Raw genomic sequence first — 22,336 nt, forward strand, 5'->3', positions numbered from 1 at the left:
ACTAGGAGGACGTGTCCCTGAGAAATACAAGTTGGGACCACTTGCTCCACTGGAAATCAAAAGAACTCAACCCATTATTGTAACCACTATTTATGCAGTACTGTTACGTGTAGGCACATATAAAGGGAGATTATTTAATGGTGTCCCATCTCATGGTATGGGCACAAGATTGTCCTCGGATTGGCTCCAATCAAAAAGAAAATTCTCACTTGGAGGCATTGGATCTATGGAAATCCCACATAAAAAAAATAAAAGTGTTTAGGATGTGCAATTGATCCAGGGTGAGGGCAAATGAATGTTCGAGTCATCAGGGACAATCCTTTTGTTGAGCTGATCTGGTATTGATACTTTTCTATCAACATAGTGATGAAACAATACGATTTACCCCCACCAATACAAAGACTAAAACTCTTCAGTACTGATTGCGTAAGAGAAAAGAAGAAAATACTTCGCGATTGTTCCAGATGACCACAGTCAGATGCTGAGACTCGCATAAATAGTTGATTGTAAATGGGTATCTAAGCACGTCTTGTACAATCATATTGTAGAAAATAGAGTGCACCCAGTAGCAAGCACCATTAACTAATGTATTCGGCAATTGTAGATTGATTATCCATGGAATGGCTATAATAGGAACATGCAGATAGTTAAGTCGATTGTCATAATACATAAAGTGGCACACAAATACAATAATCGGATTAGGTTTAAGAATACATTAATTTTGGGTCGCTCTCAACATTCATAAATACTTTCAGTTAGCTTATATGAAAAAGCTAACATTCATAAATACTTTCAATTAACTGACACGAAAAACCTACAGTGTGAAAAATGTGAACTGTAAAATCTGTTTAATCAGGCTCCCCAGCCATGTATTCTCTGTACGTCTTCCTACTTTTAATTTTTCAGTCTAATTCCATGAATGTGTCTTTTTAAGTTATGTGTCATTTTTATGATTGATGCCTGAATTATAAAAAAAATTAGGTATCGAAAACAGCAGACTTTGTTGGCCAAAAGGCCATATTCCAATTCTGTAGAGGTGGAGTTGTCAAGAACAAGTTATCTGTCCAGTCCAATATCTGCTCATCTGAGGCTACAATTGTCTGGCTGTGGCCTTCAAGCTCTTCTATTTTGCAGTTGAACTTTTCACTCAACAGTAATTGAAGGAATTCCCTTCATTCTTTGCATCAGACTGAGGAATTCCATGATTGGTACCTTGTCATAATGACAGGCATATTTTCTTAGCAAGGGAATCAATTATGCAAAATGTATGCACGCACAAACCACGTGATTTGTTTTTAAATTGCCACATACAAATGCAGCAAACACATATAGACAAGTAACATGAAATATTTACAGAATGCCACATAACCACCAAAAATCTGAGAAACAAAACATTAAAGAACGTCTTAAATTCACGCTTTAAACCCCGGAGTAATTAAGACAGATCAATATGCAAAAAAGAAAGTGGGTAGAAATTAGATTTCAAAAATTACAAACTTTTAACATTACTCTCCACCTATGTATGGTAGAGACTCGTAATCATTATAAATCTAGAACATAAAAGTAAGGAGCACAAATATACACTTATCAACAGAAGAATTTATTTTTGCATAGGTAACCACAAATAAATAGAGGTATAAGTGTAACACCTATCCATGATAGAATTCCCATCTTAAAGAATAATGACTTTTTATGACTACTCAAAGCTGCCAATGATCATATTTACCTGAATGTCAGTGGACACATCATTTTCCGTTAATATTTTTTAATCTACTAATAGGCATTTCCTAGTCTCCATGAAATCTTGTTTTACATACTCTTCCTGATTTGAGTAAATTTAGTTGGGTGCTTGAAACCAGGATTTTTTAACCTTCGCATTTTCACGAAAGCCCGGGAAGTGGATGTTGAAAAAAATATTGGAAAGCAATTGGCAGCAGCACGTGAGTCACAAAAAACATTTTGTTGGCTACCTCAAAAGAATTCTCACCACTAAGCAGCTTTCTACAAATTCCCATTGTCCACTTTCGTAACTTCATTGTCATTAATCAACTAAATCATCATATCCCACAGGTATGCGGATTCTATCTTTGACAGGTAATTTCACTTTCTCTGAAAGTATGGTCTGTGGACGACACTCATCCCTGCAACGTTTTCCATAGGTTTTGTTGCTGGCTCTTATGCCATTGATCCATGCCTTAACCATAGGATCTTGAAATGAATCTTCTTGCCGACCATTCTCAGATTGCAGGACCCTGCATGGTTCAGAGAAATGTCTTTGGATACTCTCAGTGACTTGATTCTTACTATTTCTGCCCAGATTATCTGTATCTATTCTGTGTCGCTTGCTATCTTGCCCACCCACTTCTCGGCCGTACCGTTTACTATTTTCTTTTCTAAGTTCCTTCTGCAGCATAAGAAAAGTAGCTCGTAAATGATTGTAAATTGGCAAATAGGTATTTATCTAGTAAAAAACACCCAAATCTTTTTATCTTTTAAACAAGTCGGAAAAATAAACTTCAACATATATTTTCAATGTAAAAATGTTTCTCGTAAATCAGATAACTCGAGAGCCCTGAAAAAGTAATCAAGCCTACTTTCCATTTTGCAATTTACAAATACAATGTGACTTCAAACACACAAATACTACTTGTACAATGAAAAATATTCGATTTCAAGCCTATTTCCCATTTTCAATTTACAGATACAGCTTGCCTTTAAGAAGAAAAAGGCTCTCCAGAAGCCCTTTGTAAGAGGAGGGACTGAACAAAGTTTCAGAATGGTTGTTCTTATAATTTGTCTTTGTTATAGAAAAGTGGACTAGCATTGAGAGTAACTTTGTATGGTTTAAAAGGTGAGACATCTTGCAGGCAGTTGATCTCACCCATGGGGACTAGTCTCGTCCTAGCTTGCATTGGCCACTGGTCATCGTTGGACTAGTTGGGCTAGGTCGCAGGGACACCCCATGTTTAAAAAAACCTTTGTATGGTTTAAATCAAAAGCACATTTTCTATTGCAATTTTCTCCTTTTCAAGTCTATTAACATACCTCGAAGTCCTTGCCTTTCAGCATTATTTCCTTATATGCTTCTGGCTCTTGCAATTTCAAGATATTCCAGAGGATGCCTCCAGGTGTACGGCGACGCTTACCGTCGGCTGTCATTTGTCCTCCATGACACTCGACAGTAAATGCCTGCAAAAAACACACATTCAACTCAAGGATATCAGGTACAAAAACAAAAGGTTTTATGTCAAGAACTGTACTCTTTCTTAAATTAATGTAACGACCCTGTTATTTCTTCTTCAATTACTCGCACAAGCTCGTGGATCATGATCCTGTGGGAAAATGTTTGTGGGAGGTCAATAAATAGAGAATGATTAACCATGTCACCATCTAAAAGAATATATTTTCAAGAGAACTGAATCAGAACTATGCTTATCAAAATCAATCAATCCTATTGCAAAACATATCCACTCTTTCCCATATTCTTTGTATCTTACAATAAGGCAGGTAGAAAATCATAGTTCAAATAAAGAAGAACAAGTTGAACTGGTGTCATAGTTTCATCTTTTACAATTCCCTAGCTAATAGATATATTACATTTCTACTATTACTATTAAATTATGGTTTTTACTATCATGTTTTTCATCTATTTAAGTTCCTCTTCTAATAGAATTTTATATTTCTACTATTACTGTTAAAGAACAGTAATTTCTATATTATAGAAGTCAAAAGAATAAATGGCACTTAATATTATTAGAAGCTGCTATCATGGTTAATAGATTTAGTACATGTCATGCTCAATTTTTTAATATTTTCAGCAATCACCTACCATTCTGTTTGCCATATTTTACAGAGATAGCGCAAGGTTTCAATATCTGAGGTCCACTGTATGGAACAATCTGTACAAAAGCTGATGCCTTGGCAAAAAGTTCAGGGTGTAAAAATTGAGTTTTCGTGCATTTCTGAATTGTTAGAATAGAGATGTTTATCTGGAAGAGTCCTTTTGGTGGAACAAAAGTTTCAAATAAGCATTTCAAGACAGATTTTAAAAGGTACATGATAGTACGCCATAGATTTAACAAATTCCATTACCTTTAAAAACTGTGGCAATTAGTGAAAAAATAAAATAAAAACGGATTGTTTTTCCATTGAACTGTCATATCTTAAAAAACGGAGAAACCTTGCAATGTATGTTGTTGTGTTTCAAGTTCACACAATAGGATAGGATATTTTATATTGTGCAGATTAAAAATGTTGTAAAGTGTGGATAGGGTACTTTATTCACGAGTTAGGATAGGGTACTTTATATATTGAGCAACATCAAAATGCTCTAAAGCTGTAGCAATCATGTTATCACTAACCTTCAGTTTCCCAATCAAATGATAAGGTGCCTGTAATCACTAACTCCTACACATGTTATTTGACTCAAACTCAGGATTATGATAGGAGACTATATTTGTATCACTCACCTCATGACACATAACATCATGTGTGCTATCATCATCGCACACATTGACAACCAAGATGCTGTTATTAGGTACCTCGACGAATGTCTCATCTGAATAAGAAGAAGCTGCTGCTATATCACTCTTCTCACATTCTTCTACTCTTGTGTAACTGCAAGTCCATGTAAGTCATGATCCTAGGACCTATCATCAACAAATGACATCTCTGAAGTATTTGCTAAGGTCTGATGTGACAAATCAGATTCGTTGTAGCATAAGTTGTCCTCATAAATAACATCAGTAGTACCCAAATCACGAGTACCAACCTCATACACCTGTATCTCATGTTGTTGCAAGCATGACTAACTATTGTCATGAAAATCACAATCATTATGGAATATACATCATATAACTTACTTCTAACACTTAAAACCTGAGTGTCAATACTACAGAGCTTCATGCAACCATCTCCTACACATGGATAGGTCGCTATTTCCCACATAGGCTCACCATTATGACTATTGTCATTAAAAGCATACTCTGTATAAGTAATATTTTCATTACTACTTGTTGGTTCCCAAAACCATAGATTGGAAATCCAAGAGCTTTGCCAATTCTCTAATAGGATTACTCAATCAGTTTTGGCCAACGAACGAGAATAAACTCAATGATTTAATTCCCCCGCACTTCAGGCTTCGCTACACCTAGGCGGGTAAGCCTTCCTTAAACCCTTAGGACTTGGTTCAAAGGTTTTTTTATAGCGAATTTAAACTTTATGAATTCTTAAATTGGCAATATTTTTAAAACTAGTTCAAAATAAAATTATATGAATGCTTTAATATGATTGAATATTTATGTAATAACTGAGTTGATGCTTGTAAGAAGAAGATACAAAAAAGAAATGTTGACTTCAACCATAAATCTAATAATTGTATTTCAATGATTCCAAAGACCAATGCCTTGTTTAGTCGGGCAATAGAGTTAACACAATGAAAGTTCTTATGTACAACTTTATGAGACAATATACTTTTAACATATCATTAATTATTCTTGTGCTCTAGAAGGTAAATCACCTTATGCAATTCGATGGTAGTCCAAAAGGACTCTAACTTCTTTGGTGGGAAGCCCAATCAGACACTAATGAGGAAACACATATATTTGACACTATCCCGGATTATCAAGCAAAGAATGCTATGACAAATCTAATAGAGGAGCATTGCGGAAATAATCCAATAATAGTCTTATTGATTAAAAAGGACAAATCCAAATTATAATTTATTTCTTTGCCTTAAATAAATACAAGCAAGCAACTCTTTTTCATCATTAAATATAATATTTATTAACTCACAATAAAATATAATTATCCATATATCTCCTTACAAAAAATCTGAATATCTCTTTTATACACTTGACGACTTCAAAATAGTTCTTAGTTGTGTTTTCTGGGTAGATTGTGTTACAATTTTTGCATCAACGTTTCGGATCACACTCTATGATCCATCATCAGGATGAGAGAGCTGAAGGAAAAAAAGTGGAAAGATTGCAGACCCAATGAGGATAAAAAAGTGGGGAAAGGAAGGGGGGTAGGTGCACCACAATCGAGAATAGTTTGAGGTTCAACAATAAGGTAAAAGAGGGAAGGAGAACCCAAAGAGAATAGACAAAAATATCCAACCACATGAGAGAAAACAACAAGAAGAAATAATGATAGATTTACTAATAAAAACCAACGTGAAAGATATAAATATATCAAATGAGGGTAACCCGAAAGGTGAATAGGAAGGCTGGAAACAAAATAATAACACAATAATAAATGAATATATACAAATATGCATGATATTTATTATTACATAAAATAATACTAGTGATATATATATATATATATATATATATATATATATATATATATATATATATATATGATACTAACCAATGAAATGGTAAAGAAATTATAAATAAAATAATAACCAAATAATATAATTAAAATTATTATTATATAATAATGGTCATTATTATATAATAATAATCAATATTATATAATAATGATGAAAATAATAGTAATAGAATAAAAAAGACACGAGAATGGGACCACAAGACAATAACGACATGGATAAAACGGTAAACCTAAAAGCGCTTTAGTGTGCTTTTGTGTGTCTAACAAGGACACATGTGAAATTTTGACATATATATATATAATGAAATAAAATGAAAATAAATTAGTAAATGAATAAATAACTAAAGAAAATTGAAGATGAAAATATGAAAAACAAAAGATAAAATAAAAACTATATATATAAGACTAAGCGAAAACTGGAACAAAGAATTGGGTGGGGGGGCGCAAGAGCAAGAGAGGGAGAGCAGAGGTTGACGATAGAGAGAGAGAGAGAGAGAGAGGGGGGGAAACCAACAAAGGTGACACAAATAATAACTAAGAATAACACATTAAAGAGCGAAAGAAGGAAAGGGAACTGAAAATAACTGAGGGTGTAATATTAGTAATAATAATGGAAAAAATAATAAGAAATATTATATAATAATAAGAAATATTATATAATAATAATCATTATTATATAATAATAGTCATTATTATATAATAATAGAGATAAAATACTAGAAATGAAAAATGAAATAAATAAATAAAGATACCAAAATGGTTCCACTGAACGAAGAAGAGGATAAAAATAAAAGTGCTGAAGTGTGCTCGTGTGTGTATGTATATGCATGTGTGTGTGTGTGTCTCTAACAAGGACAACTGTGTAAACAACAAAGAATGAAATATAATAAATAAATAAATGTGTGTGTGTGTATAATAACATGAAAAAAAAATTTTAAAAATAATAAATTTTTTTTTTTTAAAAAAACAAACTAAAAAATACAAAAATAAATATAAATAAATAAATAAATAAAAATAAAAGAATAAATAACTAAGTAAAACTAGAAAAGAAAATAAGAAAATCTATAAATAAACACTCTATATATATATATATATAAACAAGAAAAATGAAAATAAAAATAAATAAAAGAAAAGAAAAGAAAAAATAACTAAATAAAACTGGAAAAGACAATAAGAAAATCTATAAATAAAAGCTATATATATATATATATAAAACCCCGAGAAAGTGTAAAACTAAAACGATGAAAAAAGGGAGGTAAGGTCAAGCGAGGGAGAGCTAAGGGAGACGAGAGAGAGAGAGATAGAGAGAGAGACCATCAGGGGTGGCAAGAAAAGTTTCTGATAGATGGTAACAGGGGTTGCCATGAATGGCTAAGAAATAACCCTTCATATTGATTAAGATTCCACGCGTGGTTGCCAATTTCAATGGCCTCTTTGATTTTTCGCCTAAAGAAATTATCTTCTTGGCATAAGACTTGTGCCTTCTCTAGGCAAATGTGGTGTTTGGTGGTTGAGGAGTGCTCAGCTAGGGCTGACTTGGCAACTCTATTTTGTTGTATGTCAGCCCCGTGTTCTTTTAATCGAGTTTTGATAGCGCGCCCCGTTTCTCCCATATAGGGAACAACACATGAACATTCAATCTTGTAGACTCCAGATTGCAAAAGGGTATCTTTTGAGTCTTTCAAAGAGCAAATACGATGTTTGATCAACGAGAAGGGTTTGAACGTACTACAAATGCCTTTATTGGCAAGAATTTTGGCAATCTTGTGGGAGATACCATTGATGAAGGGCAGCGAGACCCTGTGTGAGTGAGAGATTTTGGGGGGTTTGGATTGAGAAAGTAGAAAGATTTTGGAGTCTTTGATAGCCTTTGTAATTTGCCTGCTTGAGTACCCATTCGAAGATGTAGCGCAGATGTGAGAGCTCAAGTTCTAGGTGTTTATCATCGCAAATATGAAAGGCTCTTAGGATGAGCATCTTAAGAACACCAAATTTTTGACTAGGGTGGTGGTGTGAAGACGAATGGAGGTACAAATCTATGTGGGTGGATTTTCGGAAGACACGACGGCCTATGTATCCATCAGGATTCTTGATGAGTAAGATGTCCAAAAAAGGGAGTTGGTTGTCTGCCTCAATCTCTAACGTGAAGGAAATGCAAGGAGAGATACTATTGAGATGGGTGAGGAAGTCTTGGAGTTTGTCCAGGCCATGGAGCCAACACATGTTTGTGTCGTCTACATATCTTTTCCACCATCTAGGTTTGAGGGGAAAAGAATGGAGTGCGATTTCTTCAAAATGTTCCATGTACAGGTTTGCAATGATGGGAGAAAGTGGCGAGCCCATGGCAAAACCATCTACTTGCTTGTAGATAATGTCTTGGAATGAGAAAAAAGTGGATCTGAGGCATAATTAGACTAATGTTGCAATTTCTTCGTTAGTCTTCTGCTTGACAATCTCCAAGGAATCTTGGATAGGAACTTTAGTAAAGAGGAAGACAACATCAAAACTCACAAGGAGGTCATAATCAGCAAGCGTTTTATCCTTGATGAACAAAATGGGATGACTCCTTGATAGAAGAAAGAGAGTTGCCGACTAATGGCGAAAAAAGTTTAGCAAGGAATGAGGCAAGAGGATAAGTAGGGGATCCAATGGTGTCAACAATAGATCTGAGAGGAACCCCTGTTTTATGAATTTTTGGAACACCATAAATACAGGGATCCAATGGTGTCAACAATGGGTCTGAGAGGAACCCCTGTTTTATGAATTTTTGGAACACCATAACTACGGGGGGTTATTTCTTTAGAAGTGATGAGACGCTTTTTGGTCTCACTGTCGAATGACGAGCAAGATATTGCTGTCTTGACCTTCTTAGAAATTTTGGAGCAAGGGTTGCACGGTAGGATTTTATAAGTGCTACTATCCGAAAGGAGGAGCAGCATTTCAAAATAGTTGATGTCCTTCTCTTTGTATTTGCATTCTATGTTTATAGGCTAACAAGGAGAAGTGAAACTAATTTCAAATGATACACCGCTTCATATAGCGTGAGCATTACGATTACAAACTAAAGGATATAATTGAATGTTAGTTTGTAATTAACACACTGCTTCATATAGTTGAGCATTTGTCGAACTCGGCTTCAAGTTTCCGCCTAGCACCTTCAACAACAATTATAACCATATCCCCATAGTATCCCAGGCGTGTTTCAATGAAATCCTCGACGGCCTATTCTGGGTCAGTTGCAAGACACCTGGAATTCTATCATGAAGCCCAGAAATCCATCGTTCATCGCTATGATCGATATATGACTCTACGCTATGCTGGAGTTGCTCTTTATCATCGCACTAATATATTTCTATGCTGGGCTACAAATTTCATTGCTCTTATTTCATTCATCTAAAACTGATGACAGAGGTAATGTTTATATCCCCCGTTTGAAGGAAAATCTATCAGGCACATCATCTTGTGCAAACTTCACAGCTTTCCGTCACAGTCTTGCAGTCCACCGTGTTGGGGTAGTGCTTGGAATGATAATCATAATAACGCTTTTGCTTCAGTAGTTCCAGCATCGCCATCTTGCCCAATTTGCTATGAAGATTTGGATGTCAAAGACTTCAATTTTGTTCCTATAATTGTGGAATTTTATCTCTGCAATCATGTTTCTGGAAGACTCTCTCTGGATCTAAAACTAGTTTCAACTCTATGGATGAACGTCTCGCCGCACTTATAGGGAAATTCTTGAATTGCCTTCTGTGTTGTATATTCTTCTTTCAGAAGATTGTCAACAACACTTCTTGCGCGCTTATCCAGTACTTACTCCACAACAAATCTTCCTTTAATTCCTCTCAATCAAAAATAGTAATTTGCTACATAACAAAACTTTGTTCATCTTTGTTCTGCACTAATTCTGATTTGATTTCTCCGCACAGTAATTTGCATTATCCACACCATGCTTGACACCCCAGTACTGAGTTTTATGACCTGTATACTGTGCTTTCCAGATATATTATCTTTTCCTCCTTACGGTTCAGAACATTTTACATATACTCATGGCAACTATATACATATATATGTTTTTTGTTCCAGGTCTCTTCAAGATGTCTTTCTCTCATATTTTCTAAGTTGTTTGATTCAAATAAGTAATTCGCATCCGAGTAAACTTAATGTCATCGATGCCACTTTCTCACCACATACATCACATATTATGATGACCTTGACTTCTAGTGCTTTTCCACAAATGGATGTCCTGGGGCTCCATCACTACCAACTAATATAAGGATCTCGTTAATAGTGGCTATCCTCTCGTCAACGTTTTCTCAGTCACTAGCTCATGTCTCGTGTAAATGTTGGACTCAATGCAACTGTCCTCGGGCAAGTCTATCATAACCACATGCTCCCGAGAAGAGCCTCCAACATCACATGTACAAGGACTAGTAGCTGCCCCACTAACAAAAGGCTCCACCACATGATGGTTGCTAGTTGCTGAAGCTACAGTTATACATTCCTCTTGATTCTCCTCCTGTTCTCTCTGTGGGCAAGACTTTTTAAAAATCGAAGACATATATACCTTGCACGTTTGTCTATGGTTGTCAAGTGCAAAGCAATTCATTCATTCTTTTTCTGATTTGTCTAGGCTTTTTCTTCCCATCAATACATTTGTTTGCTTCCTAAGATTAGCCATGCTATTCAACTAGTTTCCCTATTTACTATTTTTCCTGTATTTATCCATAACTGAAATATAGTTAGAGTGTCGGTCACTCATATATCAAACGCACAAACTCAAGATTTCCAACCCCATAGGATGGTAGGAAACCACTCTGATGCCACTATAAGAACCCCAACTAGTTTTAACTTTAATTCCGGTGGTTCGACATTTTGTCACACACTTAGGATACACCCAAAACAAGCCCTCACAAGAGAATGTTATTTGTATAATTGAATCGCAGCCCTACTAGAAATGTCCACGCTGATTAGCTGAGACAATAAAAGTTCCAATGTGGCTGCCCTTAACTTGATGCAATTCAAAACTTAATGAATAGAATTCCAAGACGTCCCAATACCAAACCGGCTTCAGCAAATTCGTTCAACCTTCAGCATGAATCGATCCAATTCTCAGTCTAAATCACTGCAGCTGTAGAAACATAATTCATTTGCATAAATTACCAACCCAATGTACACAAGTCTAATAGAAATTTACAATTTCTCCAGCTATCAATTTTTCAAACCCTAATCAGCATTAATTCACCAAAAAAAAATCACAAGCAAATAGAATGAATAAATCAAAGCTAGAGACTTGCTTTTAAAACAATTGAAGTCAAAATCTTCAACACACCAACATCTAATAACTTTTTTCCATACACTTTTCACTGAACTGCAGACCTTGCTTTTTGGTTGCATAATTGAATTTTGAAATATAATTACTTCATGTACCTTTTAATGAATACCTTGGCATCGACTACCATGAATTAATTAAATAAATGGCCTTTTCCAATGATTACTCAACTCTTAAGTGAAATTATAAAGTTAAATGTGATCAAATGCAATTTCCTAAAATAGAAAGAGTCCTCTCAATCATCACCAGATTTACCATAAATAGTAAGCGCATGAATATAAGCCCAAACGATGTCCAATCTGAACCAAACAAAGACCAAAGTGGAACATATTGAATTGTGAAGAAGACAAGACCCTCCCATAACCGAGTCTTTGCCTCACAAGACCCTCTATGCACAATAATCAGCTTGCAAGGATCATAATAATAGGCTAAAACAAAGTCCAATCTAAGCCAAACGAAATCCAAACTGGAACTTACTAAATTGTGAAGAAGACAAGACCCTCCCATAAACGAGTCTCTACCTCAAAAGACCCTCTTATCCACAATAATTAGCCTACAAGGATCACAATAATAGTATAATCCCTCAAACTCTGATGCTAGCAAAAATAGGGACATAACATGTTGCTGATAATATGTCGAATTTGCTCTAATTGTCATTATTATGTCTTGCACGGTGAATTGTAGTGATAAGTTTGCATTATTGCATGGTAGTCCATATTTCCTCGCTTAGCTTAGGCTTTCATTTCATGTTGTTTAGAAGTAGTTCAGTTGGATGAAAGAATTGTTAATGTTTACTAGCTTGTTTCGAATATAAACTAGACCAACAGCCTCTTACTAATGGTAAGAGTGTCTTGCATGGTGAGCTAATGAATGCACTTAAATTGATATTCAATCTTTAGTTTGCATCCATTGATGGGATTGAAGAGGGTAGATATTGATTTGAAACCATTTGAGTAGACCTTTAGAAGCTTGCACTAGGTGGGTGGTCTTGTTGATTAATTTACATCTCCTAGAGTCCAACTCTATTCATGATTCTTTGCATCATAGTTTAAGTTAAATTGGACAAGTCAAAAGCCAAATTTATATTTTCATTGCACATTGTGAAGCTAAATCTTTAGAAGTGCAAGCAATTGATACCCATTGAATGAAGTGTAAGTCTCATAAGTAATTACCAGCAATCACATTATTTCAACTGAGTAAGTCTCCACAATAGAGAGAATCTTGAAGTCATTTCATGATCTTGCTTTGCAATCTTACCATTAGAAATGACCTTATATCGAGAGAGGATTGAATGTTTGGTATTTCACCTAAAAACATTGAGTATTTGACTTTGCATGTTGTAATGGAATTAAACTCAAGTACTTTATACAGCACGAGAGAATCTCAGAATTTTCAAGTTATACTTAATTATTCACTTAATTGTCTAATGAAATATTTATAAGACTAACTTAGCGCAATATTTCATTAGAAAGGTGTTACAAATATGCTTCAAGATGGACACCCAGGCATGGGGCCTTTCTGCGCACTCGATTTTTATTTATTCTTCAAGAGGGTCTTTGTGTGGGGAAAACATATTATTAATTTTGTATTCTTGTTATTTAATGTTTTCCTTTGAAAGATTTATTAAAAGGATTGAGAACTCATTTAAGGGGTTGGCCATAAAATTATATTTGCTTCTGCATATGGAGAGAACTTGGGTTCTTTTCAAATTTTCTTCAAGCTGAAAAATCCTCATGAGATTGCAATTTACCGGGTATCAAGATTTGAGTTGTTCTTACAGTTGGGTATGAAGATTAGGAGAACCAAGCACTGCCTTTATTCTGCTATTTCTAGCCTCTTCTGATTGAGTTAGCTCTGGAAAGAGAGTTGTTGGTTTTTTAGGTGCTGTACCATAGTCATAAGAAAATCCTCAAGAAATATGACATGGGAACCAAAAAAGGAAAGCACTTATGTTTGAGGGTCTACTGTATGGTATTTCGAGGCGCCTTGATCATAAATGTTTCTAAGCCTTTGTATGGTGGATAAGTCAGTTTATGTGAGATTCTATGCAACTTAGTCTTGATGTCCAATGCACAGCAGCAGTAATTACTAATACTTTTCAGACCTATCCTGATCCGCCTATCATTTCATACTTGCTAAGATTCCTTTTTATATTTGACAGCATGTGACAAAAAAAGTTCCAAGTGTCGTAGTAGTTTATCGCGTTTGATATATCACTTCTACTACTAGTGGGTTTTATATGTGCTCATTGATTTATGTACTCACCTTACTGAACAAGTGGAATTGTTGCATTTCTCACCCCTCTGAATAAGTGAGGAGTTTGTATTTTTCTTACCCACTGAATAAACTAAGTGTCCTATTTGCTTACCACACGGAAGAAGTGTATGCTTTGTTACTCTACACTCTATTGAATAAGTGTGAACTGTCTTTCTTTTCAGTATTGCATTAGGACTATTAAAGAAGTGAGAATTGGCCAGCTTGCCACCTAATATTAACATTTCCTTTTCAGTTCTAATATTTGTTTATTGAAAGGACAATGCATTGCACATCACTTTCAATTGATAATAGAATACTTTGTATCAAAAAGAAATTAGTGGCGGTTATTGTAACGGATACTGGAGATTGCGATGCTAGTGCCAATGGGCATATGTCTAGCATGAAGTGATAAATTGTGCCACTGCAAGACAATCAGGGAAAATCTTTTGAACATTAGCAATACAATTTCCTCGGTATCATTTCGGTCCTTTGATTCCTGATATACAACAGCATATTTTTTTTGCATTTAAATCTAGCATCTGTTGAACACTTACAACTGTAAATTGTGATTCCTGCAGTGCCATGACATACTGTCCATGCTTTGACCGAAGGAAAAATGAGGGCATGTATTTATCATATAGAATATTTAACATGTAAGGCTTTCCTGCATTGTTTAGGAGAAGGGAACCATTTTTGCATTGTTTAAGGGTTTTCCTGCATGACTGAAAGAGAATCAGAAAATCTATTATACCTGTTTCAAACTTGTAACATACTACAATAGGACAGTACTGGAAATAAAGCATTGTGAAAGTTACCCTCTACATGTTAAAATAATTCAAGTGAATAACAAAACAGTAGTGCGTGCGGAAAGGACAACTTGAGCCCACTGAATAATTTCAAGAAAAAACAACCAGTAGCAATATAATAAAAATATTAATGGAGGAAAAGCTACCCCATCACAAAAAAATAGGTAGTAGAATTTTGGACATATTCACAAGTAGGATTAACTCCAATACTCTGACATGTTAAATTCACCCAACAATACTCGCATGAAATTCACCTTCAAAAAATTAACATTGGCTTCCTCATATAAAGAAGCACCAAATCACCCCAGGTAAGAGCAATTGAATTGCGTAGTGGTGTTTGGAAGCTTGAAGGCATCCTTATGATGGCTTAATGTTCTTCCTCCATTATCTATCACAAAACATTCTTCAAATATGATAGGAGGCATAAAATCCAAAATTAAAAAAATAAAAATAAAGAGATATATACATTTAGGTGGATGCACCTGTGTAACAGCAGAACGCTATACCTTTTTATAGACACCCTCATTTTGTTTTCTCTGTATAAATGTTCTAACTAAAATGCATTTGACATTGGCTAGTCAGTATATCACAGAGCAAGGGACAAAATGCCAAGTGAAAGAACTACAAACAGACAAAAAATAATATGTATTTGTCGCAAAAGACAGCTAAAAATTCCTTTAGAGAAAGTAGAGTTTCCTCATTCGCTCACTTCTGCAGGGTGCATAACATGTCACAAGTTTAAACTAGTGGTAGTTTGTTGATATGTATAATCACCCAATATAAATAAAGCACTCAAACATTGACTAGCAAAGAGCTGTGTCTTGTCTATAGAAAATAGCAAATACTAATAACGTAAATTTAATCAACACGGACAATGCTACTTATCATAACCTCAAGCAAACGACATCTTAGAAAAGTGCAATTCAACTCAGAAATGTCTCACCTCTTCTATAAAATCTTTTACAACAGAAACACCAAGCTTCCTAATAGCTTCCCAAACAAGATAGGACTTTGGCTCTTTTAGCCGCCGACATGTGTCAATGACAAATCTGTTAAACCACCATCAAATAACCTATCAATTCAGTGTAAATAGTATAGAATTGAACAAAGAAACGACTTCTATAAAAAGAGTTCAAGCACCTGTTAATGTTGCCAATGGTATTGGCATTGTTTCTGGTTTTCCTGCACTTCTTATCATGAGGTCCGCCCTTATTATCGTGAACCGAACTGCCTATGGATATCTCTGAGCTGTCATCTGCAAATAGATAAAGAAAGATATTATAAAGATATCAAGAAAAAGAATTTCATGACAACGAAAACATCTTCACTTCAAAAATTATGAACCACCAAATATTTAATACAACAAAAATCAAAGATTATTGTCATTCCCTTGAAATAGAATGCAGACATAAATCTTTGGCCTTAATGGACTCTCGGACCAAGGATAGCTATAATTTTTTATGGCACACAATCTAGTTGATTAAATTTTAATTTGAGTAGTAGTCAAGATGCAAGGTCCTTTTGTGAGGTTTCTTCTGGTGACATTTTTCATACAGGGCTTAATCTGCTTTTCAAGGCTCAAGCACTTCTTTGAAACGCGTAATAATGGCCTTAAGGGCAACAACACTCCAGTGTCTGCATCTCTGTTTTTCTGTGTGGAGGGAACCGGGACCTTGTGGGAGGTGGCAGGGGATGGGAGCAGGCAGGGTGAGCAGGCTATCTTTGTATCCCCCTTGTTAGCTGATGTAATTTTCCTGTTAGCTGATCTAACTATTTGTTTTCTAAAGAAATATTAAATGAATTTCTCAAAAACTAAATTTATAAGAAAAAATAAAAACATAGCTCATATGAGTAGTGGAGTTGGCTTGGGCTGTGGGTTTGGTCTCCATTGATCTTTGAGCCCAAGCTTATCCGATGCACATTTTTTTTGTGGGCTATTGTGTGCATCCCCAACGATTAGTATCACCCTAGCTCACCCCTTCCTAAACCCCAACTTTGCAGCATGTAGGACCAAGGTAAGTAGAGCTGGGTGGTGGACTGGATTGTGGAGATACCCCTCGTGCGACAAAAATTAATCACCTCAGAAATAGTCTTCACCAATGATTAGCGATTAGCCCTCCCAATGTTTAAATAATAGGCCATTTTCCAATCTAAATAAGATGAAACCGTGTTTATTCATTAGAGCAAAGAGAGCAGATGATGAAATATAAATGTTTGACTGATAGTCCAGACTCCAGACTATCTGAGTCAAGTATAGAAACGAAACGAAACTTATTCCACTTCAGCGGTGATACTTATTTGAATACCTAGTAGAATATCACATCAAGTAGAGTGGAGGAATAACAGTTCATGTCAAACATGGATTAAAAAAGAAAAGCTTTGCTAACTAAAAACAGGTACTTTCACTGCCATATCATCGAAAAGCTCCCGAAAACTTGTATTATTTGAGTCGTCTTGAAAAAAATAAAATAAGTTCCTTTGAAGTACCAACATATCACAACGACCATTGAGCTTATCTATACATAAAAGAAACCTTGGACTTACTTGCGTGATCTTTCACAAACTTAGCATACATAGGATTTTCTTCAAGAGAAGATAACATATCTTGGTATTCTATTCTATTAACATATCATGGTATTACAAGTTGATACTTTTCTCTCTGTACTAGTTTAAATTATAATGTAAATGAAAAATTTTCATCAATCAAAAAAATCATGAACATGACAAGTTATCTCTTCAAATGACTGAGTTATTTTTGTGGATTGCATAGGTCTATGAAGCCAAACTATTTGGGAGAATAGTTTTGTACAATAACATATGGAATATGGAATGTTTTTGAACAATTATGGATATTTAAAGTAATCCAAATTGTGTAAGAATTCTTGATGTTGTGCATTGTATTTGGATGGGAAGGTGTAGTGTTAGTTCTCTATATCAAAAATATTCATATTAATGTTTATAATTTTCTATGATGTATGACTATTGCCAATGAGCTATGGCCCTATTCCTCATTGGTAATATGATAAATCATTCTATTTAACTATTATTATTCTATGTTCCTTCTAGGAGTACTATAGATTAGATCCTACTTGCATGTTTAACAAATTATACCACACCCATACAAATCTATGGTGCAAATAATAAGGCATTAGATACTCCCAAGATCCCAATAATAATTCCAGAAACTACTAACAGGACAACATAAGGTTGCCTAAATTAAAACTTGATTATGAAGACCACAAAAAAATTGCAGCCAAAATATCACGAGCTTCAAACACAGATTCTTAGAAACCAAGCCATGGTAATTCTCAAATTCATTGGAAATAAGTGATTTAAAATGTTCATGGAAAGAATTATAACTCAGATTTTTCTTGGAATGATAGTCCCATGAAACATTGAAAAGCAGGGAGCAGGATAATTAAAATTCTATCCCTAAAGAATTTAAGCAGTCATATTTTGGCAGGCAGCGGGGGCTGCAGGGGCAGACTCAGGGAAACTGATAGGGAGGAAGGGACTTCTAGCATGTACTCAAAATTTATAAGTTACACAATTTCAAAGTGGTAAACTCTACATATATGTAAAATATACCTCAAGAAAAATGGTAAAGGTGGGATATTTCACGTTTCCTGGGACCGCGTTGTTGCAGATGATCGTTAAAACGTTCCCATTGGCACTTGCAGAAATAACTACAGTGCCCCCACCCTAAGAGACCACTGACTAATAATGTGGCCCGAGTTCTAATCTTCTTCGCTGCAATGCTAACTTGCAACTCTAAAAGGGGATTGGAAAACCAATGGCTCAAACTAAGGGATACAGTTCAACGTGACCGTGGTGTATTAGATACATTTGAGTGCAACAACACACTAGTTTAGTTAGCATCCTCCAATCTCATTCTCTCTACCTTAAAAACAGCTCATTGATTTAACCACCATATAACAAATGAAAACAGACAGAAACATTGTAACTTTTTTCCAAGGTAAATTGAAATTAATCACGGGATGGGGCACTTAGGGTAACGGTACAGGTATAGGTACGTCTATTTTTCATAATAGAGATGGGGTACTTGTGTATGTCAAACTTTATTTTTAATTATACTATTATATTGATAGAAAATCTGAAATTATGAGTTATGACAATGGTTTTTCAAGACAAGAACTGTGATAAAGTTTGCAAATGTAATGTAATGTTTTCAGTTTCACATTTGTTATATTTTTGTAATAATAATATGTGATAAATGATTAGATGCATAACAGAGAAGATAGACTTTAAACATGAACAAGAAGATCATAAATCATATGACAATGACATATTACAAATGAGGAACTTCTGACTTGATCAGTGATAAAGTTTATTGTTAATCAAAATTGTATCAAAGTTTTAAACTGATTAGTAATTGAATTAAGCTTGATAAACAACAAACTGACACGCAAACAAAAACTGAAGAAAAAAAAGCAGAAATCTTAATCAAGGTTCTGAGCCATGATGATCTCCACCGAGTACCCGATACTTAAGATATGTATATTCAGTACTTCAGTACATAGGTACGAATACCAGAGGTGTGGGTAAGTACATAGGTACGAATACCAGAGGTGTGGGTAAGAGTGCCCATGCAACCTTGAAATTAATATAGGCCAACAGAAGGATATGTAATAGTAGCACAAAGAGAGCGACCCAAGGTAAATTCCCTTACACATTTGAGTGCAACATACATTTACAAATCCTCAGAACAGGGTTCAAGCTTTATCCACGCCAATTTAAAAGCAGCTTGTTAATCCAGCCAATAGTTATCCAAAAAAAATGTTAGCATTCATAATTTTGTTTCCCAAAAGAATTGAAAGTCGTGTAGCCGAAGGACATGACATGTAACAGTAGCAAGTGAGAACATAACTCAAGTTCAAATGACATCACTGTAGCAAGACGGGCAATAACTGACGTTAGTTATGTGGCCAGGTTGTGGAGTAACGGTAAGTATCTAGGGCATAACCCAAGTTAAAAAAAATTAGGTATCGCATAAAAAGCCTTCGCTTATACAGAAAACAAATACAAGAGAAAAGATGACCCAGAATGGTATCTAGCCGAACTGTGGTGTAACCACAACCAGGTCAACTCCACCATGATCCATGCTCACAAATTGTTCAGAAGCAGAGACCATTTTGCCTAAGAAGGCTACTCGCAACTTTACCCAAAATTTACCAATAAATAAAGATACAGCAGACATAAAGAGTTGAGAAATATAAAACTCAACAAAAGAAAAAATAGATTAAGGTTATTTGAACACCTGGTAAATTTTCCTTAAGATCAAATGGCCGAATACGACTTAGCTTTCCATCCTTCATATGATCGTCTTCATAAGCATCCAACATTTCAACGTCTGAGATAAAACTCGCATTGCCTAAAGAGTCGTCTTCATAAATGGCTTCCAATACGCTCTCTGTGTCCATATCTTAAATCGTTAGAAATTGGGGTTTTTGAGAAGGATATTGTCCCAATCTGGGATACACTCGAGGACGAATGAATGAAAGATTTTCAATGTAGAATATAATGAATCTGGTTTCAAACAGAATGGCTGTATACAATCCGAACAAGAAACCAAATTGAAGGTCGAATACATTAAATTCTTTTTATATAGGCGGTTTAATTATAAGGGAAGAATCAATTTATGTAAAGATTAAGACGTTTGAACATGGCGGGAAAAAAAAACTGAATACATATTAAATAGAAAATGTTCAAATAAGAAGTCCATGTTTGTAGGGTTGGGGGAGTAGCGGAAATTGATTTCCATTTGCCAGGACGAATATATATTATTATTGAAACTAATTTAAAATATATATATTAATACTGACTTTAACTTCAAATTAGTTTTGTTGACATTTTAAGTTCAAATATTGTGTAAATTTTTAAGAGATTTTAATACATCTTATCTTGATGTTTTAGTGAAAGAATTTAAAATATGAATATAGTTTTAGTAAATTTGAAAAAGAAATGTTTTTTAAAGTGTAAAATGATTGTATTATTTGTTTTTTTTTTTTTAATGTATTTTTTTCAATAAGCTTTTATTACAACATATAAATATAACTCATTATTGAACAATTAAATTTGTAAAAATGTATTTGATGATTCTTGATAAAGGTTTCATTACCATTTAGTATGCTTTGAAAGAAAAACTGTGATGCAAGTTAGAACATATATACTTTCGTAGGTTAAATTTAAGATTTTGGTGTAATTAAATATTCATCTAAATACACTTTATTTAATAGTACTTAGGATTGTAGATAACATGATAGTTTGCATATGAGACACATAGGAAGATGCACATTTAATTGTGTATGGTGTATGAAAATGATACTTTAAGTGGTAATGGTTGCTATCACATTCCCCTATATGTATTGTCTCCACCTTTAGTGCACTTATCACTTTATCATCATCTACATTGTTGCATATGTTTGCACAACTTCATCACATAATGGAGGATGATCCACCTTTGGTAGACATGCGATTTCACCTTATATAGGTGATAAGTTGTCGTGTTCTCATCTTGTCTTGCCTATATAAGTAGCCATGTCTACCATCTACTTGATTTAGTTGATTGAATTTATTACGTCATTGATGATAATACAATTTACTCTTGGCCATATTGTTCTCTTTTATTTATTTGATATTTATTGGTGTCTAGATCTTGGGTTGTTGCTATATGAATCCTTACATGGTATCAAAGCTTTTTGAGAGCCATTGTGTAGTCTTTCTAGAGAGATTTTGGTTCATTTGAAGCTTGAGATATTGTTATACTTTTAGAAGCATGTTAGGCCATATTGGAGCTCATCATTATGGTTGAGAAGCTATTTTAGTCAGTTTGACTATAGTTTTTCATATTAGGGAAAAGTTGTTCTTGGGACTAAAAAAATTAGGCAGGTAGGTTGTACAACCTCCCTGTCCAATGATAGGATCATATTGAAATACATATTTTTTGTTCATGGTTTTTTAATTTCATAGATATTTACTTCTAAAAGTTTATCATATATATAGATATTTACTTCTAAAAGTTTATCATTCATATTCATGTGTGTGTGTGTGTGTGTGAGGGGGGGGGGCGGTTGTGCACATCATCATCATCATCATCACCATCATCATGTGTAACATGATTAGATGAGATATTTGGTTGGATCATTCATATATTGTCATTGTTGGAAACTAGATGATCTACATGTCAAAAATCAATTAAATCAACAATTGGATTAATTAGCTATCTAAACTGGTTTAGTATAGATTGTACCAGGTAAAGTGAGATAGTTATAGTAAATTAGATGTACAATAATTATTTTGATGAGTTGTAATGGATGGCTTACAAGATATATCTATTATATATGTTTGAAGATGTTTGTGAAATAATATTTATTGGGCATTCACTAGAACGCAAGATTTCATAAGGTTTGCATGTCATTATGTGAAGAACAATTAACCATCAATGTTTACTTGTAAAGATTTGATAAACTAGTAAGGATTGTGATGTTTTTTGAAAATTCAAAGAGGTTAGGAATGGTTGTGCCAACATAGAAGCACAAAATTCAAGGTTATTGTGCTCTCTCATGAAATTCAAATTACTTGAAGT

At 34.4% G+C, this 22,336-nt stretch overlaps 1 protein-coding gene across 1 annotated transcript; it reads right to left on the minus strand.

The window, feature by feature from the left end:
* Positions 1–1,579: 1,579 nt before the first annotated feature.
* Positions 1,580–20,326, minus strand: LOC149546139 (uncharacterized). The gene is made up of 5 exons (XM_089791020.1): positions 20,009–20,326; positions 15,871–15,985; positions 15,674–15,779; positions 3,046–3,189; positions 1,580–2,404 (listed from the first exon to the last, which is right to left on the minus strand). The coding sequence occupies exons 1-5, from the start codon at positions 20,169–20,171 to the stop codon at positions 2,042–2,044; spliced, it is 891 nt and encodes a 296-aa protein (XP_089647146.1). The 5' UTR covers positions 20,172–20,326; the 3' UTR covers positions 1,580–2,041.
* Positions 20,327–22,336: the final 2,010 nt, after the last annotated feature.

Source organism: Cupressus sempervirens, chromosome 7 (assembly GCF_028749045.1).
Source record: "Cupressus sempervirens isolate cs-2001-9-10 chromosome 7, ASM2874904v1, whole genome shotgun sequence".
In the NCBI taxonomy this organism is placed as follows: Eukaryota; Viridiplantae; Streptophyta; class Pinopsida; order Cupressales; family Cupressaceae; genus Cupressus; species Cupressus sempervirens.

Excerpts from the sequence above, each read along its gene's own strand:
- LOC149546139 (XM_089791020.1), bottom strand. The coding sequence starts at position 20,171 with ATGGACACAGAGAGCGTATTGGAAGCCATTTATGAAGACGACTCTTTA. Across the intron at positions 15,986-20,008 it reads TCTTAAGGAAAATTTACCAG|ATGACAGCTCAGAGATATCC; the intron begins GTGTTCAAATAA and ends ATCTATTTGCAG. Across the intron at positions 3,190-15,673 it reads TAAAAGATTTTATAGAAGAG|GCATTTACTGTCGAGTGTCA; the intron begins GTGAGACATTTC and ends TGTTTTTTGCAG.